The sequence below is a fragment of the Meles meles genome, chromosome 21 (assembly GCF_922984935.1).
Source record: "Meles meles chromosome 21, mMelMel3.1 paternal haplotype, whole genome shotgun sequence".
Lineage (NCBI taxonomy): Eukaryota > Metazoa > Chordata > Mammalia > Carnivora > Mustelidae > Meles > Meles meles.
In genome coordinates, this window is record NC_060086.1 from 20,760,705 (window position 1) to 20,771,072 (window position 10,368).

Genomic DNA, 10,368 nt, shown 5'->3' on the forward strand with positions numbered 1-10,368 from the left:
ATTTGCCACCTGGGTGTCTGAGCCAGAACTGGGTGGGGGTCAGCTGTGTGGTAGGGGGAGGGGACTGACCAGAAGGGGTCGGCCAGGTGAGGCCCTCGGATCCCCACTGGCCATGATCCCAAGGATTGTTTATGCTCACACTCTGCCTCTTTCCTCCTCCTCCCTCAGGGGCGGGGATCTCCTCTGTGGAAAAATACCCAGCTGGGCGAGCCCCAGTCAGAGGGAGGAGATGAGGGAAAGGGGCTGGAACTCACACGACCGACTCTCTCCCCCTCGTGATTGCTGTTTACTGGGTCAGGTTCTGGGAAAGGGCCAGATTGCATCAGACAGAGCCTGAAGAGGACACGTGGCCTTATAAGTCGGGCTGGTGACAAGGGAGGTGTGGAGAAACCAGACACAAACAGAGCTTTCGAAGACGACAGAGAGAGAGACAACGAGAGAGAGTCCGGTATGAAGGCCAATTTCCCGAGAGCAGCCAGCCCGGCCCAGCAGCCCGGAGGCCCAGAGGCCGGAGACCCCAGCCTGGATGAGTACGAGCTCTATGGCCTAGCTCATTCCTACCTGGGTAAGGTCTGGCCCCATCACCTTCCTGCTCCCTCCATACCCCCAGCTAGGATTCCTCCTTGGCCTTCTCCCCACCCTCCAACCCATTCTCTACCCTGTTCCCTTGACCCCTCAAGTCACCCCTTTCCAACCCTTCTTCCACTGAGGGCTGTCCTGTTCAGCCCTGGGACCTCACGCACCCCTAGAATATGGGAGCAACAAGAGACCATCGGGGGCCCCTCACTCCACGTCCGGAGCAACGGGGATCCTGACTGCCCCAAAGCTATGTGGCCGCCGTTCCCCAGTCATCTCCCTCCTTCCCCCCTGCACTCCCGACACCCCTTTACCTCTCCTTGGACGCACCAGGCCTCCGTCCACTTCACCCCAGCCTCTTGCCCGGTTCCCAGGAGCAGGAGGCCGGAAAGGTCGCACCAAGAGAGAAGCTGCCGCCAACACCAACCGCCCCAGCCCTGGAGGCCATGAGAGGAAGCTGGTGACCAAGCTCCAGAATACGGAGAGGAAAAGACGAGGGGCACGGTCCTGAGACAGAGCTGGAAGTAAGGAGTCAGGGGACCCAGAGGGCCCTCTGCCTGGGAAGGACATGTCTGAATATGTGTGGTTGGGTGGGAAGAAGGGATCCAGGGAACTCTGGTCTCAAGTCAGAATAAAACAAGACACACATTCAACTCCGAGTGTCCTAGGGACCAGAGCAAAGGGGGAAACGCAGAATCTTTCCAATTGGAGGGAAATTTGGCTAACGGGGAGGGAAACGGAGCCCCAGGGAGGGGAGGGTCCTTCTCTGGAGACACAGAGCAAGTGACCAGGAGAGGCGGGCTGAGAACGCAGGATTAGAAGGGTTCCTCTCTCTTCCCTTGCCCTAGGTGAGGCCGGAGCACACAGAGATGGAGACAGGACCACGGAGAATCGGAGCATCGGAGAATCGGCATCTGGGGCGGGGCTAGGCCTGCTTGTCCCCCCACCACTCCACCCCCGGACTTACCCTACCTGACTGAGGCTCCGAGGGGCCACCAAGGAAGTGCCCCCAGTCCCAGCAAAAGGACAAGATAGGGAGCAAGAGGCAGGCAAGGGCAGTCACCAAAAAAAAAAAAAAAAAAAAAAAAAGCCCCTATAAAAGAAAGACAGTGAAGAAACTGGACCTCCCTAAGGGTGGGAAGGACAATAAAGGAAGTACAGCTGCAGCTTGTGTGTGGCATCTGTCCCCCCTCGGCCCAGTATCGTGCGTCAGCCTGCGTGGGGCTGCATTTGCACGAACCAATGAGAACCGGATTTGTCAGTGTCTATATTTGGTCGTGCGCCTGGGAGAGTGTGTCCCGGTTCGGTTCGCCTGGACGGGTAGAGGCCAGTGTGTTTCCTTTTGTTTTATTTTGGTGCCAAATGCTCTGGCCAATGTGTCTCCATGATTTCTTACGAAATGCAAGAAAAATTCCTGTTTCTTTGTGATGCTGCCTGGGAAACAAGCCTCCTCCCCAGCTCCTTTCCATCTCTAGAATAAGCAGTCTTATTGATCCTACGTGTCATTTTCATGAAAAATCACCTTTTGCGGGGGAGGGGGCATGCCTGGGTGGCTCAGTCAGTTAAGCTTCCAGCTCTTGATCTCAGCTCAGGTCTCCATCTCAGGGTGGTGAGTTCAAGTCCCGCATTGGGGCCACACCCAGCGTGGAGCCTACGTACAAATAAAATACAATTAAAATGATAGAGAAACCACCTTTTGAAATGAGTGGTACCCATTGGTGCCACCTGAAAAATGGAGAAAACTAAGATTTAAAACATTATGGGATTTGCCCCAGATTACTGAGGGCTCAAATTCAAGGATTCTCACCGTCCTCATCTATGGGGCAAGTCCCTCTGCCAAGGGGGCTGTCAGGACAGGGCTCTGGGAGGTCAGCTGGGGGAGGAAGAACCTTACCTCCTGGGCATAATCAGTTTGAGAAGAACATGGAGCAAGTAAGAGAATCTATTGACTGAGATTCAGGTTTGGGCTGCAGTAATGGAGACTCAAAATGGGACAGAAAGTTCTCTCTTGGTCGTGTAATAGCTCCAAGGGTCAGTACTCTTGGGCTAAAACAACAACTTCACCGTCCAGTATTCCAGCTACATTTAGCTCATCGTTCTGCCACCCCCAAAACATGGCTCTCCGGGCACTTGGGTGGCTCAGTCGGACTCGGTTTCAGCTCAGGTTGTGATCTCAGGGTTGTGAGATCGAGTCCTGCATCAGGCTCTCGCTCAGCAAGGCGTCTGCTCGAGATTCTTTCTCCCTCTCCCCCTGCCTCTCTCAAATAAATAAATATGTCTTTTAAAAAAACAACAACAACGTGGCTTCCACTTTTGGGTCCAAACTAGCTGCTTCAGTACCTGCCATGTGTATCTCAACCCGTGGAAAGGGAGTGGGGAAGGGACTAGCGGAAGCCACACCGATTGATCGTTAAGGCCATGACCTAAAGTAGAATCCATTACATCCGGTCAGAATTTAATTACATGGCCACACCTAACTAGGCTGGGAAACATGGTATTTAGGTGCTTAGTTACATGTTGGCCCAAACTGGGGACTACTGGAAAAAACTAGCAAGAAACATTTTCCATAGGCAGACTCAACAGGAGGAGGGAGAAAACCCCTAGGCCTCAGGCAAAGCATTTTTCCTTCTCCTGCCCTTCCATGTAAGCCCCAGGCTGCAAAACTTGGAGCCACTTGTTCTTAGGGACCTAAGAATACAAGCAAAGGAGTGAGGCTGCTGTTGGAGAGGGAGAAGGTGCACAGACTGCCAAGACCAGCTCAAACCTGTTTCTCCCTCTCTCTCTGCCTGCCTCTCTGCCTACTTGTGACCTCTCTCTCTCTGTCAAATAAATAAATAAAATATTAAAAAAAAAAAAACATGAGGGCTGAAATCTGACTCTCTCACCTGACCCTGAACAAGCTTCTGTTCTTCTGGACCTTTTTGTTTGACACGCCTTCCATCCCACCCACCCTGCAAGGCTCAGCTCTTCCAAGTCTTCCAGCACCAGGCCTCTGCCTCCACCTGTCCCCTCACCTCCTCCCAGCCAGACACTTTCCCTGGAATCACACACACAGCGACCCCCGTGCCCAGGCTCTTATAAGCATTTGGCCTAAAGCTCCTTCAGACATCCCCTTGAGCCCCTCTTTCCACGGCAGATTATTTATTCATTTAGTTAATGGTTATCAGATGCCCGTTATGTTACCAAGGCCTTGTTGAAGGCATGGACAGCAAAGAGGGACAAATGGGACCCTGGTATGGTTGGAACCAGGCCTTAGGTCCAGTGTCTGCTCTTGAACTCAGCAGGCAGATGGGAGGAGCAGCTCTGGGCGGTGGGCTCTCAGGCCAGCACAGATCTCGTGTGTCAGCTTCAGAAGATCACGGTCACGGCTCCCAAGTATTGGGCTACTACTCTGTAACTGGTGCTTCATAGGCATTGTCTCATTTAATCCTTCCAATAACCCGCAGGCAGACTCTTACTGATCCTATTTTATAGATCAGAAAACGGAGGTTCAGAGAAGTTAAGTAACCGGCCCAATGTCACACAGCCACAGCCTGCCATGGGATTTTGAACTTAGGTCTGTCTAATTTTTGAAGCCTGAAGCCTGGGTCTCTCCCTTTTTACTTTATACCTGAGAATAACCATGTATGGTTGTAGAATCCTAGATGTTAATTTCTGGTTAATTACTCCTTCTGAGCCTCAAAAGGCCTGTCAAAAGATACTTTAAAGGAGAAAACAAAGGCTGTGTCTCTAGCTGAAACTGGCCTGTCAACAGATACTTTAAAGAAAACAAAGGCTTTGTCTCTAGCCGAACTTGGCCACTCCCTGTCCTTCCACACTTTGCCAGAAGGCCTCACGTGCTGCTCTCACTCCTGGCCTCTGATTGGCCTTCCCTGGCCTAGCCCTTCCATGGCACAGTCTCTGCCTCCAAGGCCTTTAAGAGGCTGTTCCCTAAACCAGGCAATTCTTGGAATTACCGAATGTTCAGATCTGAAAGGCTCGTGGGAGTTACAGCCCCATTCTCTATCCTTTGCAGAAGGGCCTGGTGGGGCAGGAATTGCAGGGGCAGGGGGTGGCATAGAGTGGCTGAAATTCACAGGAGGACTGGGGACCCAAGCAGGACAAGAACCCTCTGGTCTCTTCTGTTCCTCCCACTCTTTTACCCCCTTTTGATTCCCTCATTGCATGTAATGTCTATCTCCCTGGAGTCTAGGGTTCCTTCTGAGAACGGAGGGCGACTGATCTTTATTTCCCCTCAGGAGCTTATGGATGCTACCCCATCGGGTTCCCACAGTTCAGAGAATTCCAGCTCCTTGCGGAGAATCAGGACACTCACCATGGGGCTCTTCATTGGCTTCCCAGACCTCTAGTCCACTTCCGCCCACTCGGCTCTCAGATGTGTACTTTTTAAAATTTCAGAATCACCCCATGGTTGGTCTTTAACGGGACTCCTTAAAGGTAATGCTAATAATAGGAACAGTGCGGCTACCATGATTGATCTTTTGCGGGAGGGTTTTCCCGGCCTCACCGCACCCAGCACCTTTGTGGTTGCTGCCTTCTGTGCTTTTAGCCTATACCATTGTTTACTTGGGACCTTTCAAATGACCTCCTTTCCTTTTTCACTCAAATATATTTTAAAGAGAGTCTAGGGGCACGTGGGTGGCTCAGTTGGTTAAGTGTTCTGACTCTTCATCTCAGCTCAGGGGTCGACCTCAGGATCCTGAGTTCAAGCCCCGCATCGGGCTCCATGCTGGGCATGGAAGCCTACTTAAAGAGAGAGAGAGAGAGAGACTACGTAACCACCAAAAATGGAAAACCATAATCACTTGTCATAACTAGAAGATTATAAAAAGAAACACCTATCTGTAACTTTTCTCCGGCCACCTGTGCACACTGCCAATGACCTTGTGGGCTGAGTCAAGGAGGGGGGTAGGGGGGTGGTCACGCTTGGAGAAACATGGATGTTTACTAGCCAGCCAGTCTGCCAGGTGCTTTGCATACACGGGAGGAGGCCTCATGGTCATCACTTGGTTACAGATGAGTTAAAGGAGACAGGGATGCCTGGCTTCCCCTCCCAGAGATCCTGATTTCATAGGTCTGAGATAGAGCCTGGGCATTGGCTGGACATTGGGAGTTTGGAGACTGATTCTTTTTTTTTTTTTAAGAATTTATTTATTTATTTGACAGAGAGAGATCACAAGCAGGCAGAGAGGCAGGTAGAGAGAGAGGAGGAAGCAGGCTCCCCGCGGAGCAGAGAGCCCGATGCGGGGCTCGATCCCAGAACCCTGAGACCATGACCTGAGCCGAAGGCAGAGGCTTAATCCACTGAGCCACCCAGGTGCCCCTGGAGAGTGATTCTAATTAGCAGGGACGTTTGTCTCCGGTTGCGTATACCAAGCATGGGTACGGTAAGTGCTCCCAACCCCTGTGCTCTCCTTACCACGTGGCTTTGCCACCTTCCCATCAAATGGGGGACATGGACTATGTTCCTTTGGAACATGGAGGACCTTCAGGAGCCCCTGGCCTGATCGAAGCAGGCAGAAGTCGTGCTATCCCCCCCCTTTTTTAAAAGATTTTATTTATTTTTGTCAGAGAGAGAGAGAGCACAAGCAGGGGAAGAGGCAGAGGGAGAAGCAGGCTCTCTGCTGAGCAAGGAGCCTGATGCGGGACTCATCCCAGGACCCTTGGATCCTGACCTGAGCTGAAAGCAGATGCTTAACCAACTGAGCCACCCAGGTGTCCCGAAGCTGTGGTATCCTAACACACCATGACGCCACGCACTTTTACTGGAGTCTAGTCATTCCGCTGCGAGAAAGTCCAAAACAACACACGTGGAGAGACGGCGTGGCAAGGTCAACATCGTGCTGGTCTTCCACCCCACGGAAGCTCCAGCTGAAAGCCAAGTGTGCGAAAGGGGAACCTGCAGATGGTTCCAGCTCCCACTGTGGGGTCACCTCCAGCTACTGCGTCTTCCCAGAGGAGGCTTGACATATTGGGGACCAGAGACAAGCCCCCTTCAATTGCCCACCTACAGACTTAGAGCTTAAGAAAACGGTCATTTCACAGCATCACGCTCCGGGATGGTTGGTTAACAGTGACAGCAACCCGAACGGCCTGATGGTCCCCCAGACCTAGGTCCAGATCCTGTGTGCGAACTTGGCTGTGACCTGAGACAAGTTATTATTGACTCTGTATCTTAACATCCACACCTGGGAACAGGAGATGAAGAGGACACCCAGCTCCTGCAATAGTTTGGAGAACTCAAGGATATGGAGTTTTTTCAAGCATTTAGCAAGGTACCTGACCCGGAACAAGAACTTGAGGAAACAGGGGCGCCTGGGTGGCTCAGTGGGTTAAAGCCTTTGCCTTCGGCTCAGGTCATGATCCCAGAGTCCTGGGATCGGGCCCCACATCGGGCTCTCTGCTCAGCGGGGAGCCTGCTTCCCCTTCTCTTTCTGCATACCTCTCTGCCTGCTTGTGATCTCTCTCTGTCAAATAAATAAATAAATAAAATTTAAAAAAAAAGAACTTGAGGAAACAGCACGGTAGCAGACAGAATGGGCTCTGCACCCAGACTCTGTGGGTTCAAGTCCCAGCCCTCTTATTTTCTCATTGACCTTGAGACAGTTACTTGACCTTTCTAGCCTCAGTTTCCCCACATGCAAAGTAGGAATGCCGGCACCATTCAACATAGGGTGGGTTGCTGTGATTAAGTGAGCATTGCAAAATGCATGGGAAGCAGCATGTACGTGATTAAAGCAATGACACAGACCGGGGCTCCGGCGTGCCAGAAACGTGATCTATTGTGTAAGCCGATATTTCCTGCTCCTTTTCTGCCCACAGCAGGTGTTTGATGGGGTGGGTTCACAGTGTTTTCTTTGCTTTCTCCAGGGTTGCTTAGGAGCAGAGCCGGGAAGGGACTCAGAATGCTCCTGGCCTCAACATCCCCTCGGTACACCGGCATCGGCCAACTTGTCCCCTCTGCCGCCCGTCCTGTCCTTTCTCCCTGCTCTATACCATCCACCCACACAGCCACGCTCTTGCTGTGTTCTGGGCCACTTCCCACAGCCCCTGGGTCACAGCCAGCTGCGGGGCTATGTCTGGGGCCTGTTCACCGCTGGAAAAGGGGGCACTTCCCCTCTCTTCCTCAGATCGCTCTCTCCACACTATTCAGAGCAAACATGGCCTGGACTCTGTTCTAACTTCGCCTTGTTTCCTTTTCAAATCGCTCCCTTCCTTCCTTGACTTGGGGAGTGCTTTGAAGTCTGCCCCACGCCACCCACCCTGTTCTCACGATCCTCCCCATGATTCTCCTGTGCCTTTCAGTCTCCTACTACTGCCGAACTAAAAACGAAACTGCACCGACATCCCTCCACCGTAGCAATGACAGCCACGAGGCTCTCGCTGAGTTAGCAGGAATGGGATGAGCGTGAAAGGGAATATGGGAAAACTCCGTCCAGGTTTGAATATGAAAACTGGGAATGGATGGTAACCAGGCTTCCTGTGGTGATGGCTTTGCAGGGCATACCAGTGTCGAATGATAACATGACACTCGAAACTTACATGGCATATACAATCTGACTTCACACAAAACAAAGTGTGAAAATATTATTCAGCCTCAGCAATTATTCTGATTATCACACTGAATATTTGCCAGAGCTCCCTGTGCGAGGGCAAAGTGCTGGGCCACGGGTTCACTGCAGGTCATAGACTGAGCTGGGAGTGGACCAGCTGTGCAGACAGCCACGTCTGTTCGTAAGGTTCTAGAGAGCTCTGTGGCCTTCAGGAAGCTAGGGGTGGGGGTGGGGGGGGCAGGGAGAAAGCAAAGAAGGGAGAACAACCCATTTGCATTGTCCCTGTGTGAGCAGCCAGCCCCAGACAGAGGACACCTCTCCCCTGGGGCTGGACGGAGCATGGCAGGTCTCTGTTAACTAGAAATCTTCCGTTTCTCTGTAAAAAAAAGGTGTTCTTTGCTTTTCTGGTTGCAAAAGCAGTTAATGCTGAGGAATCAGAAGATAACCACCTACCTCTGGGTTCAGGCCTCTGGACTGACTGATCACATCCTTCTTTCAACTTTTTTTTGCTTACCCCCAAATTCCCCCCCCCTTTCAAATTTCATCTTACATCAGCTCTGTGCAACCTTATTCTGTTCTCTCTTTTCTGGAGAACTGGTTTGGAGAGTTGTTGTTGTTGTTTTTAAAGATTTTATTTATTTGACAGAGAGAGACACAGTGAGAGAGGGAAAGAACAGAAGCAGGGGGAGTGGGAGAGGAAGAAGCAGGCTTCCTGCCGAGCAGAGAACCTGATGAGGGGCTCCGTGGACCCTGGGATCATGACCTGAGCTGAAGGCAGACGCTTAACCCACTGAGCCAACCAGGCACCGCTGTTGTTTTAACTATTTGAGGAATAATCATTTATTCATTTGACAGATATTTATCCAGCCGGGGAATATTCTAGAAGCTATGAATACAGCAGAGCTTACACGCTAGTGGGGGCAGGGAAACGATAATAAATGACCAAACGCAGGTATTTCAGCAGGGTTTGTGCAGTTTAAAATGCCTTGGTTAGGGAAAGCTTCAGTGAGAAGGGAGGGACTTTTTTAAAAAGTGAAGGCCATTAGGAAGTTAGGGAGTGCTTTGTGCTGAAATTCCTCTTTATTTCCTTAAGAGCACACAGTACAGTCTAATATACTATGTATTTTACTTATTAAGTAAAGTCTGGGGTTTGGGGAGGTGACCGCTGGCAGCCAAGACAACATGGGCAAGAAAGGCTGGAGGCTCAGTGACCAGAAGCCGAGAGCAGGGGCCAGGGAGGGCGGCCGAAGAGTCTTCTTCACTTACGAGGATCCCTCCGTCCCCCTCCCCCTCCCTCAGGTGCTGCAGTACCTCCCCCCCTCACCTGCTTCTGTGCTTGCACGCACTCTCTCTCTCTCAAAAAACGTTCATGAATGAGCGAGTGTGTCAGAACTGGTCTGGCTTCACACCGCCCCTCTTGCTGCACACATTTCTCCTCTCATCCCTACCTGTCAGAACCCTATTAATTCCCAATAACCCTTTACACCTTGCCTCCACTTTTCAGAGTTTCCCCTTCACAGTCATCCAACAGATTTGACCCTCCCAACAACCTCATCAGGCAAGGTTGGTCCTCACCCCCATTCTGCAGATGAGAAACTGAGGCTGAAAAGAAACCTGGCTTGCTGGGTCTGGGTCAGAAACTCTCTCTCTGGCAGGAAGCTTCCTCCCCTCAACCCGAACCCGGAGCCCTCCCCACGTCTTACTATAGTCTGTCTGTGTTGATGGCTGGCCGCCCCCCCCCCAAGTAAGAAACGAAGCTGGAGTGGGGGAGGGGCTATCCAGGGTGTCAGTGTAACTTTGCTGCCTTTTTTTTTTTTAGATTTTATTTATTTGACAGACAGAGATCACACGTAGGCAGAGAGGCAGGCAGAGAGAGAGGGAGGAAGCAATCTCCCTGCTGAGCAGAGAGCCCGATGCTCCCTAGATGCTCCATGCTCCATCCTAGGACCCTGGCATCATGAGCTGAGCCGAAGGCAGAGGCTCTAACCCACTGAGCCACCCAGGCACCCCAACTGTGCTGCTTCTATGTGAGTGGTCTGGGCCCGCTCTGCTTTCCTCCTCTGGTACCAGGTGGACAGATGGACCCAGTGGCTCAAACCGGAAAGGACAGCGGTGAGGACAAGCTGGGCGAGAGTGTCCTATGAGCTGTCCTATGAGTTTACCCACAAGACTTATCACCTGTGGAGGAAAGAGTGAGCCAGGGTGGGGGTCAAGGAGGTGGAGAGAGGGGGACCTGACC

General features: G+C 51.8%; 1 protein-coding gene across 1 annotated transcript; it reads left to right on the top strand.

Annotated features, from left to right (window-relative positions):
• The first annotated feature begins 238 nt into the window (after positions 1 to 238).
• NUPR1 (nuclear protein 1, transcriptional regulator) lies at positions 239 to 1,742 on the top strand. Its single transcript, XM_045992509.1, has 3 exons — positions 239 to 565; positions 951 to 1,100; positions 1,425 to 1,742. The coding sequence occupies exons 1-2, from the start codon at positions 451 to 453 to the stop codon at positions 1,085 to 1,087; spliced, it is 252 nt and encodes an 83-aa protein (XP_045848465.1). The 5' UTR covers positions 239 to 450; the 3' UTR covers positions 1,088 to 1,100; positions 1,425 to 1,742.
• The last annotated feature ends 8,626 nt before the right edge of the window (positions 1,743 to 10,368 follow it).